The 26,148-nt window shown below is 37.9% G+C and overlaps 2 protein-coding genes across 13 annotated transcripts in view; one reads left to right on the top strand and one right to left on the bottom strand.

The window, feature by feature from the left end:
* The window catches only part of BTBD10 (BTB domain containing 10), a 43,157-nt gene extending 24,352 nt beyond the window's left edge, over window positions 1-18,805 (top strand). For all 6 annotated transcript variants that reach the window (XM_089521218.1, XM_089521215.1, XM_089521217.1 and 3 more), the window contains 7 exons: window positions 7,441-7,631; window positions 10,545-10,830; window positions 12,291-12,393; window positions 13,977-14,097; window positions 15,884-16,081; window positions 17,108-17,218; window positions 17,667-18,805. In XM_089521218.1, the coding sequence (XP_089377344.1) occupies window positions 7,478-7,631; window positions 10,545-10,830; window positions 12,291-12,393; window positions 13,977-14,097; window positions 15,884-16,081; window positions 17,108-17,218; window positions 17,667-17,977 (1,284 nt within the window). In that variant the 5' untranslated portion in view covers window positions 7,441-7,477 and the 3' untranslated portion in view covers window positions 17,978-18,805. The remainder of the gene's footprint in view (window positions 1-7,440; window positions 7,632-10,544; window positions 10,831-12,290; window positions 12,394-13,976; window positions 14,098-15,883; window positions 16,082-17,107; window positions 17,219-17,666) is intronic.
* Window positions 18,806-20,421: 1,616 nt separating this feature from the next.
* BMAL1 (basic helix-loop-helix ARNT like 1) overlaps window positions 20,422-26,148 on the bottom strand; it is a 76,846-nt gene continuing 71,119 nt past the window's right edge. For all 7 annotated transcript variants that reach the window (XM_089521207.1, XM_089521211.1, XM_089521206.1 and 4 more), the window contains 2 exons: window positions 21,803-21,905; window positions 20,422-21,088 (listed from right to left, as the gene is read on the bottom strand). In XM_089521207.1, coding sequence (XP_089377333.1) covers window positions 20,928-21,088; window positions 21,803-21,905 — 264 coding nt within the window. In that variant the 3' untranslated portion in view covers window positions 20,422-20,927. The remainder of the gene's footprint in view (window positions 21,089-21,802; window positions 21,906-26,148) is intronic.

The following is a 26,148-nucleotide window of genomic DNA, read 5'->3' as shown; positions in this document are numbered from 1 at the left end:
TAAGTTCATATTAACATTGTGCAAGTCACAGTCTATTCACATAGTGGAAATTTTCTTCTTCTTCTAATAAACTTCTACAGTTCTCAGTCTGCTTTAGAGCATTCCCCCATCCCCAAGGATGAGGAGATACATGCCAGAACAGAGCTAGTGGAGTGAATTTCAAGGGGATGGGAAGAGACCATGATTCTGACAGAAGCCATTCCGTAAGCAAATCAATCCCAGTAGATAAATCCTTAATTCTTGCCATAATTTTTGTTCTGAAGAAGCTCTTTGTACCCTGAGGATATCTGTTCTAAAGTATGGGGCTGCCTGAGTAGAAAGTGTGTTATCTGAGTCATAAGGCAAGTTTTCGGTGGATAGTTTTAATACTATGAGCTTACTTTGCTTTTTAAAAAACATTGTAGAAGATTGTATTTTATTCTGTGGGTTGGGTAGGGTTGATGTAGTGTAGAACTGATCTATTTGGAATGAACAAAGCTGAAGGTTACATGAAACATCATAGAGCAGATAGATATTCAACAGAACTTATCTGTTCTCTTCCACCCTGCAACGTTATGACACCCAATATCAGTTGCAGAGAGTCCCTCAACCCTCAATTAACGGATTGTAGGAGAATGCAGGTGGCTGGAGTGTGTGTGTTCCTCTCTATTCTTAATAAATAAACATGAAATGGATGTTGAGCCTAAGTCTAGAAGTATGTGAAATATTTTGACTGTACTGTTTCAAGGAATTAGATTTTCTATGGCTGAAGTGTATGTCATGTTTCCTGATATCTCTATTCCCCACTCTACAGTTGGGAGATATTTTTCATTCACTAACATTCACTGTTAAGCAGCTTATAGATTTGGAAAATGACTTTCAGAAAAGCAGCTTAGTGGCCATGGAGGGATGGGCCATAATAATAAATAACAACATCATGGAGAGCCAGTTTTCCCCCCAGCCAGACTGAGTTGTTTAGGTCACAGCTCCCCCACATCTTGCACAATTTTGAGAGGTTTTTCAGAATGCACAGGATGGTTCACTATCTTTTTCCTAACTGCCTTTTCATTAGACTGTTGGATGCATTTATCCAGGGCTAGTTTTGCTTGAGTATTTTCAGTCACATCAATCAGTCTGAGGGTAGCTTTTTATATTTTGCAAAAAAGAATGGGTCCTTAGTTTCTACACCATGTTGATTGGGCCATGGTGGTAGATGTTGTTTCATGTTGAGAAGAAGCTGCATGAAGTCAGAGTCATGGGAGGTGGACACATGAGGATCAAGATTCCACTGTGTTTCTTCCTGATGCAAATATGGTATTTACTCTTTAAAATATTGGTAAAAACACTGTAGAAAATGTGAGGTTTTGTCTCTTTTCAATCTCATAATACATGAAGAGACCTTATAATACGTATAATTTGTGATCTCCTGGTGAGAGAAAAACGTCCTGCCATCTAAGATCTTACTATTGCAAGTCCATTTCCTTCTTGCCATCAGGAACTGCCACTGTTAGGGAACGTTCAGGGTGCCACAAACCTATTCTCAGGAAGAAAGAAACATAACGTATATACTTGACTATAAGTCAACCTAATGTAAAAGTTGAGGGCAGGTTTTGGGACCAAAATTATGGATTTTGATATGACTCGTGGATAAATTAGGGTTAAACCTGTAACAAAAGATCTGAAGGATGAAGCAAAGGAAAACAGTGCCAAAGAACTTACAAATTTCCAGGAGGCATAACTGTTTGTGTTAACCCTAAAAGCTAGGATAGATGAGAGAAGGGGGGAGGTGTCAGTGCTTTCAGGACATATTACGCTCTTGGTTTTCACCAGTGGTGGTTCCTTTTTTTAAAGTAAGAGTTAAAGCACAATACTTACCTTGACCTGTGATAAGTCGACTCAAGTTTTTTGGGTCAATTACTACACTAAAATTTCCCGACTTATATGTGAGTATATACAGTAAGCATTTCTCATGGTTTTGCTCTGAAATGTGAAGAAATTTTTATCCCAGGCCAAGGTAACCAATGCCTAATCATTTTCTCCTCCTTCCTCCACTTTTGGGGCCATCTTTTGTGCATAGCTTGACTCTCTATCTCTCCAGAACATTTGAAGTAGTACACCTTTTTGGCTTCTAATTTTCTTGTAAGAAATTTATTTGTTATCTAACTATTATTGGTCAGTATGTGGAAGAGCTTGCTTAGACTTGCTGATATAGCTCCTTCATGTTGTAGGAAGACAAAATCCTGGCCAGTGCAAACACTGTTGTTTTAATCTTAGGCCTGCTTTAATTATGCAGCAGTCCACATTGGAAAGTCATTTGTATATTTGGCTCCTCTGTAGTCCAGGCAGATTTTAACCACATCTCACAAGAGATGTAAAATTTCTGGGAATGTTGAAGCAAATTTTATTGTTCTTTTAAATTGCAAGCCTCTTGGAGTCCTAGTTTTTTAGAGAATCGGATACAAATAAATAAAATATTAATACAGTTGACGCTCCATATACACAGATTTAGCATCCATGAATTCAACCATCAACGGCTTGAAACCCCCCCGCAAAAAATATCCAAAAAGCAGTGCTTGAGTTTGCCTTTATATAAAGGACACCATTTTACCACATCATTGTATATAATGGGCGTTTATTATTCACAGATTTTGGTATCCAAAGGAGATCTTGGGGAAAAAAACAAAATGCTTTGTCCAGTGGATACCACAGGCCCACTGTGGTAATAGTAGTTGTAGTAGTAGTAGCAGCAATAATAATAGTAATGTATGGGGAAAGCTCTGTTTTCACCTATTTATAGGAAGAAGCAGAAATTTTGTGGAAATTGAACTATATGCAGTACTGACCTAACTAAATTTTATTTTTCGCTTTAGCAACATAAAATGCTTTGTCCTTAATTTAGTTAGCATTTAGTTTATCAAATTTAAAAGTTTTATACAAACAAAATTGTGAAAAAGTCCTCTAGAAAACAGAAATCTACAGATACTGCTTACTCTGTTTCCTAAACATGTATCTCAGTTTTTCCCACCCAAGAAGGTGGGAAAAAATGAAAACCAAACGAACAAATCTTGTAGTAACTAAAATAGTGTGTATTATTTGGATGGGAGGGGTCTCAAAAAGCATGATCTTAAGCACTTGCCCCAGCAGTGTATTCAGATATAAAAATTATGGTAACTTAAAACTGAAAATACTGAACTTGGAAATACTAACATTTTCTCCAGCCCCCGTATACTTTTCCTATTAAGATGGCAGCCCCCTCTAGCTGCAGAAATACAGCTTTGATTTGAATGTTGTGTGCATGCAAAATAATTACTCTCTGGTTCTATAGACTATCTTAAATTGAATCATCATACTGTATTGTTGTTAGCATTTTGAATAAGTAAAACATCTGGCTTAAAAAAGCATTTCACTTATTCGGAAAGGGAAAATACAGTATTTTTTTCTGTATTGCCATATTTCTCCCTTGGAATAATTGTACATAGATCCTTGGAGGAAAATCGGAGAAAGGTTACTTCTGTCATTTCCTCAGTTTTCTTCTGTGCCTTCATATGTCTACACCACACCCCTGAAAATGAAAGACTGTAGTAGTGTGGCTTAAAAAATCAACCCAAACATTGTGAGGAGCACCCAAAGAGCTTACTATATTAAACCCAGAGGGTTGCATATCAGATATGATGGCTAGATCTGTATTGATGGCAACCTTTTTCTGAGAAAAACTCTTAATGAAATGTAAAATATTTTTAAAGTCTTCATGAATACACACACACACATTCTGATGATGATAGAAAAAGAAAATAGTAAGATATGCTATCTGCTAGAGAAGCATTAATGCTTCACTAAAGCAGGCCCTAAGTAAGAACTGTACAATTTGCAACTCTCAACCAATCTCTTTAGGACCCCATCAGTAGGCTCCCACCCACTCTCCTGACTTTCTGCTGGGTTTTTGGGGTGGGGGTGTTCTTTTTTGGTTTCTGAAAATGCTGGGGGATGAGGAGAGATGACAGTTCCTACAATCTCCCGCGTAATCTTTTTTCTTTCAGGATATTTTTCCAGCTGCAGTCTGAACGTGAATAAGTGTCTGTATGCATGCATTGACATGTGTTTCCATGCACGCACAGCATCTAGCAAATACCCAGATGTGGTCCTTGAAGCACAAATGATTGTACACTCCTGTAAACAAGTCATTTGAGTGTGATGCTTTAGAGTTTCCTGATTGGTGTACTTCCTTTATACCTTTCTTTTTTCCTGCCTTGAATCCCATCCCAGGAGAAAGGCTGGGGGAGGGGCCCAATGAACAAACAAACAAACAAATCTTTACAAGGTTTATTCCCCCCTCACTTTTTCTTTCAAAATATAAATATTGTAAAAATATTTGCTAAATATATTGTTGTGTTGAAAATACGTGAAAAAGTAGATGCAACCCCAGCAGAATTGGAGGTTTCACAAGAAATGGGGATTGTTTAACTGTTACTTAATTTCTTTCTTGAAGTTTTTGTCCTGTTGTCATCTTTTTCACACTAGAAAAGTCATCTACAAAAGTCAGGTATCTGTCCTCATATTCAGTTTGTATTTTAATCTATCATTAAGATTTTTATCTGAATAAGTTATTCATCAGTATAAATGCAACCACTCTCACTGTAATTAAACATATTTTGGTAACAGAGAATGTGTGTTTGAGTCAATCATAGCAAATTAAAAGTTCATGTAAGTTTGGATTCTGAGTGCCCCTCTGTTTTGGAAAAGAGCTGTTTATACTAGGAGAAGGTATGGTGAAAACCTTCACCATTGTTTACTTCCAAGCACTCTGGGAGGAACCTCCATGCTATTCTGAGGCTTCTTAACTCTCCAAAAACAATAGTTTAATAAAGCATACATAGGTTTCAACAAAATTATTAGTTTTGCTGTGAAAATATACATAGTTTATTTTCCAGCCCAGCTTTTCATGTTGCTTTTCAGTTTTTTACATAACATGTTGGTACTGCCCTAATTATCTGAAAAAATTATTTATGATCATTACCTGTTACATTTTTAGCACAGATGAATAAAATAGTAAATAATCAGGGCATAGAACTCTAATTTCATCATTACATTTGATAAAGTAGACATATGTCTATAAAATCTTGTCCTACTAACTTCTTCCTCTCCATCTAAAAGGTGCTATAAGATCCCTTTGCATTCTAATTTTCTCAGTTGCTGAAGTGATCTAGTTTCAAAAGCTCATAATGATCTGTCAGATCCAATATATATATATATATATATATGGGGAAGAGAAACATCTTTCTTATTACCTTTGATGTTTCCAACAGGGAAATTTGTGTGGTATTGAATCTGCAGGAATTTTCAATGAAGACAAGTCACTACTTTTTCTAAAGGATGGTGTTAGAAATGTGAACATTCAGTGTTAATGGCACTTGAATTTAAAACTTGGGGAAATAGCTCAGGGCTCCCCAAGTATTCAGATAAGGTGGAAGAGATTAATACATTGTTTGGTCTGTTGCTGATGTCACAATTGCCCCATGTGAGCATGGATCAAGAGGCTGTGGCACAAGGATGTCTTCTGGGAGCCATGAAGATTTCTCTGTGCACTACTTATATGGAAGAAACTGTGGAGTTTACAAGGCAGTGTGGTATTTTTACAATACCTCTCATATTGTGTTAGTGTCAGCTGTTAGCTGTTATTTTTTTCAAATGATGATATGTTTTAGATTGATAGGCCAAATGTGACCTAATAGCATAGATAATTAATGTTTTCACTGTAAAGAGGTTTCTTACTTTGTGAACCTTTGTAATCTTAATTTCACTTAATTTGAGAAATTAAATTAATTTTTATCTTTTCAAATAAGGCAGGATTGCATTTATTTTGTTAAATTATCTAGAATAAGTTAATTGTTGGGCTGATTTAAAAAACATAATCTCAAATTTCTTCTCCAGTATTTAAGAACTAAATTTGACTTGTTTCAGAACAAAAATATGTATTCTTTGAATATATGTATTCAAAGAATTTCTTGTTTCTCAGTTCATTATACACACTGATTCTTTTATTCAGTGTAGCACAGTAAGGTTTGAACATACTACACGATAGTCTTAAAAGCAGGATGTTTTAAGTTTTATTAAAGAGAGCAGCAGCATAATGATCCTGTTAATATAGACATAAAGGTAGGAATCTAGTTGATGGACTACATCAGTGTGATTATTCCAGCATAGGCACTGGTAGTGGGAGGAAAACTATGAAGGAAGAGATTCATTGAAGATTCATTCATTGGATCCAACAGATTTTGTCTGCTTTCCCTCACCACCCATGCATAACCTCAGAAAAAGTGAACCCACCAGCTTAGTACATCAGTAGCATTCTGGTTTATGTTTCCCTGCAAGTTATGATCTTCTTTCTGAACTCTTCAGACGTTGATATTAGAATGTTACTGAGATTAATATATAATACTGCAATTCCTCATGGATCAGTGTAACATACTAGTTTTGCATGTGGAAGTGTTGTCTGCTGAGCCACATACCACCCTTTCAGACCTGCCATAGAGCTACTGAAGCCACACTATATCCATTCTATGTTTGGTGGAGGGGAGGCACACAGAGCTTTCAGACTATGTTCCTGTATGTAGACAGATGCAAAGAAATTGCATCATCTTCTTGAAGTCCTCCAGAGAGACAGGTAGCTGATGTAATAATTTTGTGTCTGGCTGTGGGACATACCAAGGTACTTCTACAATCCCTTCTGATTTACATTAGACATGGAATGCTTATGGGGCAGGGCTCGTCAAAAGTTTCACATTAGGTCTGAGGACAGGCTTGAGTTTCTGTAATGGGATGAAGGGAATACCAGCCAAAAACAGGCAGGCACAGACTTGAGGTTGGCTTACCGTAGATATTCTACTATAAGCTGACTTCATGTATAAGTTGAGGGAAGTTTTGGGACCAGAATTAGGGATTTTGGCATGACCCATGGATAAGTTGAGAGTAAAACTTGGAGGCTCCTTCAGTGTGTATATGTGTGCATGTGGCAAGAGGGACTCTTAAAAAAGCAACAATCAATCCACCCACGAGATTTTCTGCTTCAGTGTTTCAGCTTTCACTTCCGAGACAGTGGTGTGCAGGCAGGAGAGGGACTTACAGAAACAGCAATTAATAACTCAGAACTCTTTCTGCTCAAGAGAGAAAGAAACTGCTGTCTTGACTGCATGGTGAAATCTAAAAGAGCTGCTATCACATTACCATACTGACCCATAAATAAATTGACCTGGGATTTTGGGGTCAATTTTGGGGCATAAATTTTTCAATTTAAAGATGAGTATACGATATGCCTGCATATGGCAGTAACAGGATGCCACCAATGGTCAGCTACCCAAACTGAAAATTAAGACATTGATAATTTGTGCATGAATATGGTATATTTGGCTACTTCTTAAATTAACCATAGTTTACCTAAACATAAACATGTGTTTCTCTTTGTAGTACTTCATCTCGTCTTGCTAAAGGGGATTGCAGCAAAATGAGTCTCCACGGTGCTAGTGGTGGGCATGAAAGGTCACGTGACAGACGCAGATCAAGTGATAGATCACGTGATTCTTCACATGAAAGGTTAGAATCTCAGCTCACACCATGTATCAGAAATGTTACTTCCCCAACAAGACAACATCAAGGAGGTATGTAATAATGTTCCTGTTCCTCTCTGCCCCGTGATATTGTGTTCTTATTAGCAATGTAAATGCTGTTTTATCTTAAGTACTTAGGCCCTGTACACATCGGCCATTAAGGCCGGCATGGGGGCAGAGTCGCGGCATAGTGTCCTCACAACACATGTTCGATTCTGCCCCTCAGGGAGCCCTGACATTGCACTCCACTCCACATGGTGTCTGGCATCATGGCGTGCCTCTGGTGCTGTGTCCATATGTCGCAGTGGCCAAATTGAATGGGACGTGCTGCCCTGCGCGCGCGCCGCAGCTTGAGCGCATATGCTCAAGGCCGCGTATGGCGCGCCCGCGTATGGCGCGGGCACACTGTATAATGACAGACTAAAATAGAGGACATATTTCTCAGAAAATATTAACTGTGTGTAAAAACATTTTTGGAGAAATATTCTGTGTTCTGTTAATCTTAGGAAGTAAGCTTTCTTTTTTTTTTAAATTATTTTATTAAGCAAACAATATAAACACATACAACATTTATACAACAACTCGCATTACATATAACAAATAACAATTCAATCCCCCCACCCCCCATAACCAGCCCCCATCATTCTCATAATCATACTTTCCTTCTTCCTTCCATACCTTCAATCATTCGACAAATTAAAAAGACTTCCAAAGCAAACCCAAACCGTTTCATTTTCTTACTGTTTCCTTTCTACTTTTCCTTCTTTATTTATTTTAAATATCTGTAATTTCCAATTATCTATTTGACGCAATAACTTGTATATCCATAATGCCCAATAGCTTAATTGTGATATTTACCTAAACTGTCTTTTCTTATTTTATTTTATTTTCCTTTAAGGAAATTATTATATCAATTTAATTGGATATACATAATCAGTTCTCTTTCAAAAAGCCCTTGTCAATTTTGTTTTGGATATTTGGCCATTTCTCAGAAATATAATCAATAATTCTTTGCCAATCTTCTTTTTCTATATTGCCTTCCTTCCTTCCCTGATCTGAGTGATATCGAGTGTTTCCTCTGTCCTCCAATTTTTTTGATGCCAAATCCGTTTCCATCAAATCCAATAGTTTTAAAACCCATTCTTCCATACCAATTTCTTTACTAACTTTCCAGTATCTGGCATATACTAATCGTGCTGCAGTCAACATATAGAAATTTATTCTTCCGTGTTTCCTTTCGGTTTCATCGGGTATTATATTTAACAGAAGGATTTCTGGTTTGAGACTTAAGTTTAACTTGCCAATTTCCTGTATTCCATTTCTAATCATTATCCAAAATCTCTTAGCTTCTTCACACTCCCACCACATGTGAAAGAAGGTTCCCTTTTCATTTTTACATTTCCAACACCGATTTGATCCATTTCCGTATATTCTTACCAATTTATCTGGTGATAAATGCCATCTGTAAATAATTTTATAATAGTTTTCTCTAATATCTTGACAGGTAGAATATTTAAGTCTTACTTTCCAAGATTTTTCCCACTGTGACAAGTCCAAAGCTTTTTTACAGTCTACCGCCCATTTTATCATATTATCTTTTATGATTTCCTTTTCCAACCAGTATTCTAACAATTTCTTATATATAGCCGATAAAGCACCCGACTTTTTCCCCTTTAACATAATTTTCTCTAATTCCGTTGTTTTCCCTGTAAATCCTAGGGTTTTTTTTATCTTCTCTGAATTTGGATTTGATTTGATGATATAGAAACCAATTACAGTTATGGCCCTCCTCCCTTAATTGTTCCAAAGGTTTTAAAACAAAATCATCCTTTTTCTTAACTAGTATATCTTCATATGTCATCCATTTCTGTTCATCCGGTAGATTTTTCAAAGGATCAAATATTGCTTCATGGGAGGAAAGCCATAAGGGGGTTTTCATACTAATCCATCTCCTATACTTGGTCCAGATTCTATAAATTGATGCTCTAATATAGTGGTTTTTAAACCCCTGGTGGGCTTTTATTTTTTCGTAATATAAATACGCATGAAACCCAAACCGAAGGTCATGCCCTTCTAGTTTTAATAGTTTTTTGTTTTCAAGATTTAACCAATCTTTCAACCACAACAAGGCACTTGCATCAAAATATAATTTGATGTTGGGCTTTCTTGTAATGATCTTATTCTATAGTGTGCCAACATTTCACTCTGTTTAAAAGGTGGTTGATGATTTGGATAGGGTGTGGGGAGAAGGTTTTGTTTTGTTTTTTCTTACCCAAATACCAATATTTTATTTATTGATTGGAATGGATTTAATATTCTGTCTTTCACCCAAAATGAGACTCAAAATGTCACAAGTGAATAGCTGTGTATACTTGTAATGTCACCTAAATATCCAGAGTAAAGATGAATAAAGCTCATCAGCAAAAACAGGCGGATTAAAAAAAAAAGGTCTCAAGCTAGGGTGCATAAACTGTGAGCTGAAACGCAGGGCCAGAGGTTGGCCACCTCCACTTTTCAGTTCATATGATTTGTGCAGCAGGAATCATGGAAGCTACTGATATCTATACAAGGCTCTCTCTGTTGCCAGTCACACAAAGATAGTCCATTCCATGCAGTGGCAGAAGCCAGTATACAGATGGGCAAAGAAGGCTGAGAGATTTCTTTCTTCCTCTCTTAGCCTTTCCCTCACAATCTTTAAGGTCACACTGAGTTCTTGCTGTAAGGTCATACACTGAGTCACCATAACAAAATGACAAGGTCCCTCTCTGTTGCCAGTCATACAAAGATATTCCTATCCATGCAGTGGCAGAAGCTAATATACAGCTGGGCAGAGATGGCTGAAAGATTTTTTTCCTTCTTCCTCTCTTAGCCTTTTCCTCACAACCTTAAAAGTCACATACTGAGTCACCATAACAAAATGACAAGGTTGCCATTTTTATTGGCTTTTATTGGTTTTCATTTCAGAGCGTGAGAAGGATCATAGTTCATCTCGGCCAAGCAGCCCTCGGCCTCAGAAAACGTCTCCGAATGGTTCTAATAGTAGTCTTGGGAACAGCAGTAGAAACAGCAGCCAGTCAAGTTCAGATGGGAGTTGCAAGAATGCTGGAGAAATGGTTTTTGTGTATGAAAATGCAAAAGAGGGAGCTCGGAACATACGAACCTCTGAGAGAGTAACACTTATAGTGGACAACACTCGATTTGTTGTAGATCCTTCTGTTTTTACTGCACAGCCAAATACAATGTTGGGCAGGTTGGTACTGCATTTTATTACATACATGGATGGTTCTCTGAATCGCTAACAGCAAATATTTGTTTTGTTTCATTTTCCCCCCTTCAGTTCTCCACTGATCCTGACAAAACAGTTTAATGGACTATTCTGAGTTCATTACTCTCTGTTGTGTTTCTCTCATAAAATGCAGCTTAGCTGTTGGGATGACTGTCCTTGCCTTAGATGGTTTTGAGCAGTGATTCCAAGACTGTAGTTCTCCACGTGTTTTGGACTCCAGCTCCCTGAATCACAGACTGTTGACCAAAATGGCTGAGGCTTCTGGAAGCTGAAGTCCAAAACACCTGGAAGACCAGAGTTTGGGAGTCACTGGTTTAAAGAGATGTAACTTATATGACTGTTTCTTAGCAGTACTTAAAATACCACCTGATTAATGCTTTTGCTCATGTGAAGTTACCTGTGATTATGTTGTTTTGTAGTCGGATACCAGATGTGGTACTATGAACATACATTGGTCACTACATGGCTCAGTGTAGTGTAGTAGTTCTGCATGTGAGAACTAGGCTATGCTGAGCCAGTTACCACGCTCAGTCTACAATAAAAGTACCGAAACCCCCATGCTCATTTTCTGTTTGAGGAAGAGATATTACAGAATCATCTGGCTTTGTCCCTGTGCCCAGGTGCAACTGATTGCATCATTTGCCAGGATCCTCCAGAGGTTTTAGCAGCTGATTTAATCATTTCATGTGTGGTTGCAGGGACATAGCCAGTTGCTTCTGCGATTCCTCTGCCACTGGCTTTCCACCAGAGCCTAAATGGTGTGGGAGGGTCCAGGGGGGCTTTGGCCATTGCAGAAAGAGGAAAGGAATACCAGTATTTGCACAAGTAAAAAATAGACAAACGTCATAAGGTTAACTTATATCTGTGAATGTAACTAGTAGAATGCCAGTCATAATCTGTCCCACAGAGCTGCAGCATTCTAGTTTTAAGTTTAATATAACCTTTAATGATAATATTCTTGTATGGTAAAGGTCAGAAGTCTTTGGCCTTCCTGGTATTTTGGGTTGCAACTTCAGCAGCCCTTTACCATTGATTGTATTGAGTGAGATTGAGGGGAGTTGTATTCAGATTTCTGGAAAACCAAAGATTCCCCTGTGGAAATGTTTAGTCATGTTGGCACTGAACCCATCAAGGAAGAGAGGTAAATTGGTCCCCATTAAAAGTTGGTATTCATCCCTGGCACCAATTAGAAAACACACTGTAGTGAAGATGAGCTTTGAATTAATATGGATTTGGTTCACTCTTGTATAGTCCACTTGTATTTTATCTGAAGTAATCAGACTCAAATAGTACATGTGCTTAAAATCTCAAGGTATCGGATCCTCTGGTCTGATTTTGTTCAGCCTTTCTGAAATTTCACTAATTTGAGCATTAATTAATTACATACCTGAAATTAATTTTATATAAATTATCTTTTTATATAGGATGTTTGGATCAGGAAGAGAACATAATTTCACACGGCCCAATGAAAAGGGAGAGTATGAAGTGGCTGAAGGAATTGGCTCCACTGTATTTCGTGCTATTCTGGTGAGATATCATTTTATTTTATTTTATATATTATTTTATATTTTATATGTGGAATGAAAGAAACAAAAACCCCTAGAATATTCTTGTGTGAAGGTTTGTAACTGAAGTAAACTAAGAATTCCTGCAAGGCAGCATTTCATTGTGCCTGGCATCCCTCTGCTTCATTCTTACATAAAGAGAAAGACATTGTTTGAAAGAATAAGTGTAATATGAAAATCCTTTGCAATGCAGTTCTCTTTCCAGCTGTGTAATCAAAAGGCTTAGACTGAAATCAAGGGATGTATAAACCATATCTATTTTTAGATGTTATTCATTCACTTCAACAATAGAATAAAATCTTGCTTCTTTATAAAATCGTATGTTATGAAACTTTTGTAGTAAAGTATAGCAATAGAAATTAACTTATTTCAGCAAAGTATGGAGAGAACTACTTGAATTTCAAATGGTGATTTTTCTATTGTTTCAGTTCACATTTTCCAATGATGAGGACCTGGCTAGTGATTTTCAAACCTTCTGTGTGTTGTGTCCCACCCCCGACCCCCACTGCCCGTATCACTTAACTGCAACAAGACTTTGAATTTCAGAGAATTCTGGAGAGTGTAGTGTGCACTTTCATTTCATTTGGACCATTGGCTATTTTGGTCAGAGTTTGCTAGCCCAGCATGAGCTGCATTCTGGAATAGAACCAGTGCCTTTGGGGCAACACATTGTCAGTAACAGTGGGTAAGCTCTTTCAGGGAGGGCTAATCAGTGTTATTGATCTTCTCACTAAAGAATTTCTGGTAAGCATCCAGAGAATACCAGAGTAATGCCAAAACAGAGTAGTTTGTAGTTGGGTGGTTAAGGGATGGTGAGAGAGAAATACATACATTTTGATTAGACCAATGGTCTTTGATGGAGAGAGACATTTCCTAAGATGCACAAGCCATAACCTAACACTTCTAATTGTACTTAGAGGTTACTCACCAGCCAGAGCAATTCCAGTCATATGATCCTTTCATTTCACACCTGACAGGATAGGCTGCCACATCCTACATGGTTTCTGATATTTTAAAAAGTACTTTTTGAAGGTGTGAATCTAACCTACTCCCCCCCCCCCCCCCCAGGCCATAAGCAAAAAATTATGGTTTGGGGAAATGGGAATCTTTTCAAGAAGCATGCTTCCTCCCAGTGTCTTAGGCATGATACAGATGCTCCAAATGCACCGTGCTGGCGGCGTACTAGGGTTAAGGGACTGCGCGGCAACCACACAGTCCCTAGCGCTAGTACGGCACGGTGCCGTAACAGTGGTGGTGCCCCCGTGTATATGGGTGCCACCATTGTTATGTGACGGACGCATAGCATCTGCACATTGCGTCGTGCTTGATGTCCTGATGTACCATTGGCACACTCAGGCATCACAATGGCGGCGCAAAAAGAACCCACTTTTTGCGGGTTCTTTTTCTGCCGGCAGGAAGCTGCGTGGTTTGGTGGCTGCAGCTTCCCTGCGGGGGGGGGGGGGGGAGGCGCCGGCAGGGCTCCCTTTTTGGGAGGTCTGTACCATGCCCTAGTTACATTAAATTTTGTCCTTTTGTCTTTTAAAGGATTACTACAAGACTGGGGTGATCCGCTGTCCTGATGGAATATCTATACCTGAATTAAGGGAGGCTTGCGACTATCTCTGTATTTCTTTTGATTACAGTACTATCAAATGTAGAGACCTTAGTAAGTATGGTGATGAAATTGATTTACATATTTATGTTTTAAGTTATTTTGCCCAGAATATAAAATATTATATAATACCAAAATCTTATCTACATATGTAAAACACACTTTAATTGTGAAGTTGAAAGCTTTCATGGCCGGCATCCATAGTTTTTTGTGGGTTTTTCGGGCTATGTGGCTATTTTCTAGAAGAGTTTCTGGCCACATAGCCCGAAAACCCCACAAAAAACAACACTTTAATTGATTGGGTGTTATGCTCAGTCTTTGTAATATCAATTTATGCCTGTTAAAAATATTGAAACTTTATCAGTTGTTTTTGACTGTGTTATTTAGTTGAGTCATACTTATTTAGCTTTGTAAATTGAATAGCTGGCCTCATGTTCATTAATTACAAGATCCTAATAATAATAGGATTAATAATAATAATAATAATAATAATAATAATAATAATAATAATAATAATAATAGGATTTATTTATATGCCGCCCAATCACTGGGAATCCAAGTGGCTTACAACAGAGGGGATAATAGACAGTTCCCTGCCCTCAGGCTTGCAATCTAAAATAATAATAATAATAATAATAATAATAATAATAATAATAATAATTTATTCTTATATACCACTATTCCTTTTTCAAGATCAAGACACGACACATAAAGAGAAGGGAATGGTGAGGAGGGGAGGGGATCAGGTCCAGTAGTTCTTCTCTCCCTCTGAGGCCTGGACCAAGGCAGATGGACCAGAGGGAGGGCTCTTCTTCTTCAGGCTAGCCCTGATGGAGCTGGGCCAGCCTATTCACTCCCTCACAGGCGGAAGGATGACTGTTAAGGAGGTAGGAGCCTCTTTCTTCAGGCTAACCCTGATGGAGCTGGGCCAGCCTATTCACTCCCTCGCAGGCCAAAGGATGACTTAAGGAGGGAGGAGCCTCTTTCTTCAGGCTAGCCCTGATGGAGCTGGGCCAGCCTATTCACTCCCTCACAGGCCGAAGGATGACTGTTAAGGAGGGAGGAGCCTCTTTCTTCAGGCTAGCCCTGATGGAGCTGGGCCAGCCTGTTCTCTCCCTCACAGGCCAAAAAGCTGGGGGTTTACAAATGTGACCCCCAACCCTACCCTTTCAGCCTAGCAGTGCCCCAGCTGAAGGAATCCCAAAGCACTGCAGATAGGGGCACTGGAAAGTAATGATTACAGTGCTCTCCCATTTTGGTGGGTACTATGTGGTACTTGCATTGAGTCAAGAAATTGTGACAAGACCCTGAGGGGTCTCTCCAGCTGTCTGTTCTTGATATGTCCCAAGACTAGGAAAGTACTGGAAATGTCTTTTTCCAGCATCTCAGTCTGCATTTGGCTTGGTACTGTCAGGTTGAAAAGGTTGGTTTTGTGGGGCCACATTGTCAGAAATAACCATGACAACAGAGTACATCATCATAGTTAGGTATGACAATGTAGAATCCCAGCCATATTTTTGGGAAAGTATGAGAATAGTAGTACTGTCAAGACATTTATGCAACAATACAGCCAAATGATTTTAAAAGAATAATACAGTATTTCCAAATGGCTCTCCATACCTAACATAGCATTATTCTCTTTTAAATATTTGCTTAACATTATAGCTGTAAAGACAGCCCCCACTAGGAAATCAGTCTTTGTGACAAATGGGTGTCTGCTCAGCTCCCTGTCCAGTTAAAAACAGTAGTGAACTTGTCTTGTGATTTAAGACATGTGGTAATGACTGGTAAATAGCCAAACAAGTTTTCAGTTGTAATAGTTTGCGTGTTTTGATTTCAGGTGCTCTTATGCATGAATTATCGAATGATGGTGCTCGGAAGCAGTTTGAATTTTACCTTGAAGAAATGATACTCCCATTGATGGTAGCCAGTGCTCAGAGTGGGGAAAGAGAGTGCCATATTGTGGTGCTCACTGATGATGATGTGGTTGATTGGGATGAAGAATATCCTCCACAGATGGGGGAGGAATATTCACAAAGTAAGTCAGATAGTTTTCTTTGTAACTTGAAAAACCCACTATTGCAGAGCATCTGATTGTACTCTTTAGTTTAATCACCCTCCAGTAGATGGTATTCTTACATTAAGTAAATTCTTGTTCAGAGACTGGAGGATTTTGAAGTAATGTTTTCAACATTTTAAAACATGTTCTGGGATGTTCCCTTCCATTTTTGTATCTAAACCCTTGAATGAATCTTTTTCAAAGTTCCATCATCAGAAGGGAAATTAAATCGTAGTTGGTTTGGTAAGCCATGAATGAAAATAATTCATTAAATTAAGGTGTTCATTCATAAAGTATTTAAAAATGAGGAAAGGAAATGCCAAGAACACATTGTTATTCCTGTGGAAATATCTTACATCTGATTAAAATAATTCACTGTACCTAATTAGCAGTTAGAGAAATAAGATTGGGAAGAAGAATGTATAAGGGCTGTTAACAGTAGATTTTTTTACAATTTAAAGTTGCTTTTTGATGTACACGAAGACAACTGCCTTATTCAGGGATTATTGCTTGAACAGATGACAGGAAGTACAGGACAGCTCAGGATAGCCCCCTCTGCTGCATTCTGTGCTTTCAGGCTTCGCCCATACATATTCTTCCTATGTTGAGCAGGAATTACCATTGATTCAGTGCACTTAGAATCCCCCCTGGAAATTGTCACCCTGATGATCCAGAGTTCCTCATCATGGGTAGGATCTGAAGCCCATTCTGCTGAATGTATGAAGAATCCTTTTCTGGACTGGCCTTCTTAAGACCTTAAACTTGGAGGTGAAGAAGGGATGTTGGGGTTTGGTCTAGCAGCCCTGAGCTTGTTCCTCCCATAGTTGGTTCAGGCGGCATCCTTCTCTTTATTATCACAAAGCAAATAGAATTAATCTTCTAATCTAAGTAATATTGAAAACATTTAATACTAGTGCAGGACACATTCATTCTTGAGCTTTATTAGGGAAACATGAGTAAAGACTGTATGCAATTTAGTAACCTATGAAATGTATTTTTTCCCAGTTATTTATAGCACAAAATTGTATAGATTCTTCAAATACATTGAGAACAGAGATGTGGCCAAATCGGTTCTTAAGGAAAGGGGTCTCAAGAAGATTCGATTAGGTATAGAAGGTAAGATAACTTAGAGGTTCTTTTTATGGTAAACCCTCAGTAACATATCACTGTGTGCATACTTCTGCTTTTCTACAAAAGAAATTATAGGGATGTAGAGACTTCAAAATGGCTGGATATGCCTTTTCATGTTCCATTTTTATACCAGTAAATCTTTTTGTATAAGTACTGTCTTATAAATTGAAATTTCAGCACAGAATGTATTAATTCTCTTATAGAATGTTAGCTTATTTAAATAAGTCATTCTGTTTCTCATTGTTTTTAGCAACAAGATATGTTAACAATTTCTTCTGTCAAGGGTGGAGAAAAGAAGAGATGCTGCGTAATGCTGCTAAAACCTAGTGTACTTGGTTGGCTGCATAAATTTTGGTGGTTTCTTACTTGCTCCAGAGAGTGCAGTTCTTTAAACTGAAATGGAAATTAATTGCATTTGTCTTTTATATTTTAGGTTACCCTACATACAAGGAAAAGGTTAAGAAACGGCCAGGTGGAAGGCCAGAGGTGATCTACAATTATGTCCAAAGACCTTTCATACGGATGTCATGGGAGAAGGAGGAAGGGAAGAGTCGGCATGTTGACTTCCAGTGTGTAAAAAGTAAATCTATTACCAATCTGGCAGCTGCTGCAGCAGATATTCCCCAGGACCAGCTAGTGGTGATGCATCCCACTCCCCAGGTGGATGAACTGGATAGTCTGCCCATTCATCCTCCACCCAGCAACAGTGATGTGGATCCTGAGGGACAGAACTTGCCACTCTGATCCAAACTCTTGGTTAAACAAAAGCATGCTATTATAAAAATGAAGATGCTGTAATGAGCTCATACTGCACTGCAATTCCAGCTTCTCTCCATTGTGTAATGAACATAAAATGTTTTAGGTTATTGCAGTATGGACTTAAAAAAGACCAAAGTGGGATCTGATTATGGTGTGTAGGAGTATATGTGTAACATCATGAGGTTCAGTTATATACCTGCATTTGTTTACCAGTAAGTAGGTTTTTGTGGTATTGGTTGTATGGTGGACTGTCCTCATCCTAAGGCTCTGTCAGAAATAGCAGGATATGGAGGCTATGGTTTATTCAATATTTTGGTACACAGTGGGCAAAATGCAGACTTAATTGATAGTGGCACTTTATAAATGGTGGACAAAAAATTCTCAAAGCCATTTTTATAGTCACGATGCACAATGTTGACTAACAGAGTGCTTCTTTTGGAGACTTTCTATTCAGCTAAATGTAAATAGTTCTGAACAGATATGATGAGCCTGCTTAACTCTATTCTCTTATGGATGAGCACAAAATTCTTGCCACTGGGGCTTTTGGGTTGTGATCCAATGGCCATTTTTTCAGACTTATCCAATGAAGGGTTTTTCATGTTTGATGTGAGCCTTGTGCAAGGGTCAGAAACAACTGATATGGGCTTTATCTTTAAAAATTGCCTTACCTTAAATCTGTTCACAGAAATATTTATTTACGGAGAGGTTTTTTCATATGTTATGGAATAGATAAATGCAAATCGTTCACTCTTCACTTATTAACTGATTGTAAACTCAAGTTTTTCATTCAAATAAAAATTGCCATTATTTTAATACTAGCTGTCATGGTTAAGCGGTTGAGACACCAGTTCTGATTATCAGAGGGTTGGCAGTTTGAGGCCCAAGTGCCGCATGATGAGGTGAGCTCTCGTCACTAGTCCCAGCTTCTGCCAACCTAGCAGTTCAAAAGCATGCAAATGCAAGTAGATAGGTAACAGTGTTCCATGCAGTTGTGCTGGCCACATGACCATGGAGTAGTCTTCAGGCAACTCTGGCTCTTCAGCTTAGCAATGGAGATGAGCACTACCCCTACAGTCGGTTACGGCTAGGCATTTATGCCCTTTACCTTTAAGTTACTACATTTTTCTCTAAAATAGTAACCAGGATAGCAGCTGAATTCTTCTATTTACAAAATAAATGTCTGACAATATGCACCTAAGAAAACCTGTTTGGTCTTTTCCACTAGGTTGTATTTTGTCTGACAACCTCAAGAATACAAAGTTTTTTCTCATTGTTCTAGTACTAAGCTTGCTTCAAAGGAGATAATCACTAAATGGCATAGTTTCAAAACTTCAAACTATCCTGCGTACTTGTAGTCTTGGGGAAGATTTTTGTAATTATTTTTTTTTCCTATAATGGCTGTTTTTTCTCAGAAGGTAAGTAGGAATCCTCTTTCACCATCCAAATTTTGTAACCTGTGTTTTTCTTTGCTAAATCACTAGCTGCAAATCTATTTTATATTTAATTCTTTAGACATAGATTTCAAGAAAGAGGGAAGGAAGTTGGAAAGCTTAACTGGCTGAGAAGGCAGGAAAATTAAAACTTGAGGGAGAAAACAGAATTGAAATTTTGGGACTCCTGCTGTGATTAGCTGATATGGGGTTGTGGGTTGCTCCTTCTTCCACCCTGAGAATGGGTAACTTAAGAGAGCCTGGAAGCAAGGACAACAGCAATTCTGAAGAAATGGTGAGAAGAGCATCCCAAGAAAGCCCTAGGAATTATGGTCTGATAAGGAGCTGGCACAAGCAGGAGAGAAAAGAGGCACTAACAAGAATCTAGAAAAGTTTGAGGGTAGTAAGCATGTATTTTTGCTTCTTCCTCTCTCCTCTCTGTTCAACAGCATGAAGAATACATCTCAACTATATAAAAACCTTTCAATGAGACTTCTACATTTTCACTGGTACCCTGGTTCATCCTGCCTTGAATTCCATGATGGCAAAAGGGCGAGATAATTAAATAAATAAATAAATCCAAACTATAGGAGACAGATTGAATCAGTTGTTGAATGCTAAGTTAGCACATAGCTATGTCCAGTCTAACACAAAGATTTAGGCCATAATTAATTAAGTATAGACTTTTATGGTCAGTCCTTCCTCATGCAATTATATGCACCATAGCTCTTTCTTTGTATTTCACTTGAAACTTCAGACCAGTAGTTTTTGGACTTTTGCCCACCAGTTGACATTTGGCCTTGCTGAGCTTCTGATGTCCAAAACAATCTGGGGGCATTAAAGGTGGAGAGACACTGCCTTAAATGCTGTGCTGACTCTTCAGAAATTGTTCTATGCCAGGATCCAATAACAAAACATGTCCAGAGCTGCTGGTTTCTTCTGTAACCAGGATGCATTTCATCCAGGTTTCTTTCACAATCCAAGTAAAGAAATTTAGAATAAGGGAAAAACATTTTATTTTAAAAATATTTCACTGTCTAATACATTACACTTCAACAATATTTATAGTAAAGGATCTTACAAGAAACAGTTCTGATATATTAGTATAAGAAATATCCATTATTCACATAGGGGATTTTTTTCTGTAGTGTAAAAACACACCATAGAGCTGCAATGACCATTTGCATATAAAAGCTACCAGTGATGCCAGTGCTTAGTTTGCACAGTGATCTTTTTTTAAAAAAAACAAAAACATCAATACAAGAACAGAACCCAAAATATACAGTTAATCCAAGCTATACACAGCTAACCAAATCGATGTAGGAGCACGGTAGCAAGTTGATCTCCACTTGGTCTAAAATTACACAGGGGAGGAGGATGACAGTTCTCTTGATATGGCTTACGAAATTAAAACATCAAAAGCATTTCAACAAGTTTCACAGATGGGAGAATTCCACCAATAATGCACTTTGATATATCCAGATGTCAAAACTATTGGGTAGCATTTACAAGGGCCAAGGTAAGTCACTAAAATCAACTGGGCCCCCAAGACCCGCATCAGCTTCCAAAAGGCTCATGATAACTGCCATTGCTGCCTCATCATTGCTTGGGCTGCTGGATCCTTGGTCATTGTCTATCATATCAATGCCTATGTGTGAGTTTTCCTCTGAAAAAAGAATGGAAAAAGTTAAAACTAATCAGCAGGAGAGCAAAGAGTTAATCTGATTTTTGTATTTTGAACTATACAAAGTAAGAGGAAATACTCATAAATAACAGATGGAGAAGGCTGATACATTTTTCAAAAGCTTAGGACTCAAACTTTCTTGGTGTTTTGAAAAACAAATAAGCTAATCATGGTACACTTCTTGCTACCAAAATTCTGCAATGGCTTTGACTACTTTTAAGCAGACTTTTTGTTTCAGTTTCAAGGGTCAACTGTAAGTTCTACTTTGCTATGCACAATCGTCTGGTGTGTGAATATGCAAATAAACATCAAAGTACTGTTTTTCTAAAACACCAATTGTAAGATCCAGTTAGAATAATTTAGAAAATGTGAATCCTGCAGCAGTGATTGACCCAGGATTCTATCAGTGGGAGTCTACAAAAAATGTAGACTGCATAAATTAGGCGGCAATTGTACAACTCTCTAATCTTCGACTCAGGTCCCATCAGATCTAGTCAACTTAGCTAATAAAACAGAGTGGTGAAAGTTACGGTGAAACAATATCTGAAGAGAACTCTCACACTGACTTAACTGGAAACAGTTTTTATGAGAACTCAATCCTGATGGTACTGTGAAACCATCCAGACCTACCACACAGTGACTATTTCCAGTTTTTTCTCCTTTTCACCTGTCCTGGTTTCCATGATGTATGCTTACCTAGAATTGAGGAGTTGTCAGAATATGGATAGCCTGGATTGTCTTGGATCTGACTAGATAGTAAACTGGTAGGAGGAATGTCTGGAGTTCCACCATTCAAAATCTAAAAAGGAAAGAAGATCAACACAACAATTTTTTTAGTATCCAGCATAATTTGTGTACTCTGTGTTAGGTACCATATCCTGTTAAAAGTTTGCAAAAACTAACTTCTGATCTTACAGCATACATTCAGGGGCTATCTTTTATGCCTATATTCAGTGAAAATGTGAACCCTGTTCTGAGCAATTAGCTATGCAATTTCCTCCAGAGTTCCATTCAAAATTGTTTTCATGCACAAAATTTAAAAGAAATAATTCCACAAGGTTTTATTTATTTATTTATTTACAGTATTTATACTCTGCTCTTCAGCTGCTAAGGCTCTCAGAGCGGCTTACAGTTATTATTACTTTTAATTAGACAGTTCCCTGCCCTCAGCCTTACAATCTAAAAAGGCAAGACACAAAATTGGTTGCCCTCATTAATGTCAGGTGCTGAACTGAATGGGTAAAATGCTTTTGGATTCAGTTGTGATAACCACTTTCATTTCCTTCCTCTCTTCTCTGAGTTATTGATATTACACAATGATGTTTATCACACTATACCCTTAAAGTGCCACAATTCCAGTTTGACTCCTCTAGCTGCCTCCTGTTGCATTCTGGGATTGGCAGTTTTAAGGAGGGGTATTTAGAATTCTCAGGCAGAGAATGCAACAGGAGGCAGCTAGAGGAGTCAAACTGGAATTGTGGCACTTTAAGGGTATAGTGTGATAAACATCAATGTTTAATAGGCTTCAGCACTAATAATTTGGGCCTATACTATTTTCTGCATGAAATTTAATATGAAAACATGTCCATGAAGTAATGCTATACATTTCTGTTTAAAAATATCTCCTGTCAATTTTTTTGACTGTTTATGAAAAAATAAATAAAAAATAAACAGTAATACTGTTTATTTCATTGAAGGTTTCTATTCTGAGAGCAGAAAGGCTCTTTGAACAAATCTTGCCAAGAATACCCCTTGGTAGGGTTGCCATATGTCAGAAACAACTTGAAGGCACACAAAAACAACAAAGGCAAATTATCCTTAAAAGAAAAGTAGCAACACATGGTGCATAGGGAAAAATCCAACCATATGCTAAATTCAATGTTGAAAATACCTTGACAGCTAATAAAAATTCTCACCCACTGGAACTGTCAGTCTATGCAGCTTACTTTATTTCTCTAGAAGTATCAAAACTTGCCTCTTGGACAGATATAAATCACTTTAGTTTTTCCTGACTCTTTTGGGCTATAGTGGGAATTCTGATGAATCTAAGCAACCACTTGAATTTTCTTATTTTTTAAGACTCAGAGAAAGTACCATCTATCAGCCCTCAGGTGATTTTTATGTGTTTTAAATTAATAAGATGTCTCAACTAGAATTTCCCTCGGCATTGTTTCAGGCCTAGTAATAACTCATTCACAGTATGACAAGTCATCACATCACAGATTCTTCCCACTGAATTTTGTGTCTTAGGAAATGACAGGTGAGTCACTATGTAATGCAGTCATCAAATAAATGATACTGTCATTAGACCCATTCTTAAACATGTTCCAAACAATGATACATCAAAGCCATGGTGCTCTGAATAGACAGTGTAAGCTGTAATCAGTGCAATCATGCTCCTTTTTGTCACACAGTATAGTCATCTATCTTAATTTAGATAGATGACTGTACTATGTGCCAAAAAGGAGCATGACTGCATTGATTACAGCTTGCATTGTCATTACTGTTTTTGGAGAGCAAAGTTTATATCTTGTCCAGCTTTGCACAATGGATGCATCCCTTTAAATGCAATGCTAACTCTATAGCTACCAACAGATTGTCCTGAAAAAATGCAGAGGGAAATTCTAGTTGAGACATCATATTAATTTAAACACATACATGGATGGAAGAGTACAAGGGACAAAAATGTCAAATGATATAAAGAGAGAACAAAGTTTCCATAGACTCAAACTACAGGAGCCAAAGTGGATGAATCTGGTGAGGAGAAAGGGGTTTGATGTGGTAACTGGTGCCAGAAACAAGCTTGTTACTGTGTGCCTTCAAGTCTGACTTATGGTGGCCCTAAGGCAAAACTAAAATGGGGTTTTCTTGGCAAGTTTCTTCAGAGGGGGTTGCCATTGCCTTCTCTGAGGCTGAGAGTGTGACTTGCCCCAGGTTACCCCCAGTGGATTTACATGGTCAAGCCAGGATTTGATCCTTGGTCTCCAGAGTCATAGTTCAAAGTTCAAACCACTATGCCATGCTGGATCCTAACAAGCATATTATAGCACACATAATTTAAAATGCCAATCACTTGATAAAGCCCTGCACCTTTTGGTGAGCATTCCTTCACAGTTTATCACATACTCTATGTATGTGAAGCATGTAAAGTATTTAAATTTAAACAAGTTATTTTCTTTTTCTGTCTGCAAAGGTGTCACTCTATCTTAGATTGTGAAGACAAAAACAAAAGGTGAAACTTTAGACGGATGGTGTTAACAGTGTTAACACCATGATGTGTAAGGACCCTACTGTTGATGGTGAAACCTCTAGAAGTGATGAGTGGCTGAAAGGATTATCACTAATGTTATGAGTGTTCTTAGAAGTACTGCTTTAAAAACAATGGGTAATAGATTTGTTTCTGTGTTAAACACAAAACCAAAGCTACATGGGATGTCAGCCTGGAAAAATAATTCCTTCAGGGCATGGTGTGCCCTGCGATAAATGCTTGTGACAGATGAATTTTGCACAAGTAATGCTGTATGTATATTTGTGAGGCTGGAGGTAGATGTGGATGAATGACCAGGAGAACCGCTGCAACCTCAAAGGATGGTGCATTATTTGTGGGCTGCAGAGACAGACATAAGATTTCAAAAACCAGATTACTGTTGTACAGATTACTATACAAGAGATCTCCGGGGAGCCCTCCAGCCACTTGCTTCTGCCTTCAAGCCAGTGGTGGTGGTGATCCAGGTCATTTATTCATACGGCAGAAACAGGCAGCTGTCAAATATTCCAAAATCCAAAAATATCCAAAATCTAAAGCATGTCCAGTCCCAAGCATTTCAGATAAGGACATATATTCGTTATTGGCTTGTATCCATTGTTGGAATAAGCTACTCCTCCTTTTAAATTGTGCATAAGTCCAGTTATATGGAGAGAGGTTTTCTAGCAAACTTCAGAAATTTCTGCTGTTGAAATACTGAATACATATAACTCATAAAGGAGGTCATTCAGTATCATTAAGCCATAAACATGTTGGGCTCATTAAAGAATAAAATACAACCATCAATAAGCACATGAAGACTCAGTTCTTCTTTTGCTTGTGAATCTTAATACAGTACATGCTTTCCAGTACTATTTTGTAATTCTGTATTTAAAACACAAAGGGCTACTCTGCCCTTTTGAAAAAGAGGTAAAGGGACACCAACTAAATAAAACTGGATAATTTACAGCGCTTTATAAATAAAGGCTAATAATAATAATCATACCACAAGTAAATAGTATATTCACTATTTACCAAATGGCCATCACCAGTAGATGGCATTAGAGTATTTCAGAAAGCAGTTTATGCAAAACAATAAGAATGTCTGAATAGTTTGAGGTTGTTGCTGTTGTCAATGGCCCTCGATTTGACCTCAACTCATAGTGATCCTGTGGATGAGACCTCTCCAAGACCCCCTGTCCTCCACTGCCCAGGTGCTAGAGGCTCAGGCCCTTCACCTCTCTGATTGAGTCTATCCATCTGGCTATATGGTCTCCTTCTCTTTCTGCTGCCTTATAGCTTTCCTAGCATTATTGTCTTTCCAAGTGATTCATGTTGTGCCCAAAATAGGACATCCTCAATTTAGTTATCTTGGCTTCCACAGAGAGTTCAGGCCTCATATATTCAAGAACCCATTTGTCTTCTTGCCTGTGCATAATATCCTCAGCACTCTTCTCCAGCTTCACATTTAAAATGAGTTAATTTTCTTCCTCTCTGTTTTCTTCACTGTCCAACTCTCATATTTGTACATTGTGATGGGGAATAATATGGTTTGGATGATCCTCACTTTAATGTTCAGAGTTACATCTTTGCTCTTTAGGATTTTATCCTATTCTTTCATAGTTGCCCTTACCAATCCTAGTCTTCTTCTGCTTTCTTGACTGTCGTATCCGTTCTGGTTAATATTTGACCCAAGGTATGGGAACTTTTTGACTATTTCAATTTTCTTATTGTCTAACATAAATTCTTGTAGATATCCCATGGTAATTATTTTTGCATTCTTAATTTTCAACATCAA

The sequence above is a fragment of the Sceloporus occidentalis genome, unplaced genomic scaffold (assembly GCF_023333645.1).
Source record: "Sceloporus occidentalis isolate IW3139 unplaced genomic scaffold, rSceOcc1.0.p SCAF_4, whole genome shotgun sequence".
In the NCBI taxonomy this organism is placed as follows: Eukaryota; Metazoa; Chordata; class Lepidosauria; order Squamata; family Phrynosomatidae; genus Sceloporus; species Sceloporus occidentalis.
The sequence above is the reverse complement of the archived record's forward strand: the minus strand, read 5'-3'. Positions and strand labels throughout refer to the sequence as shown.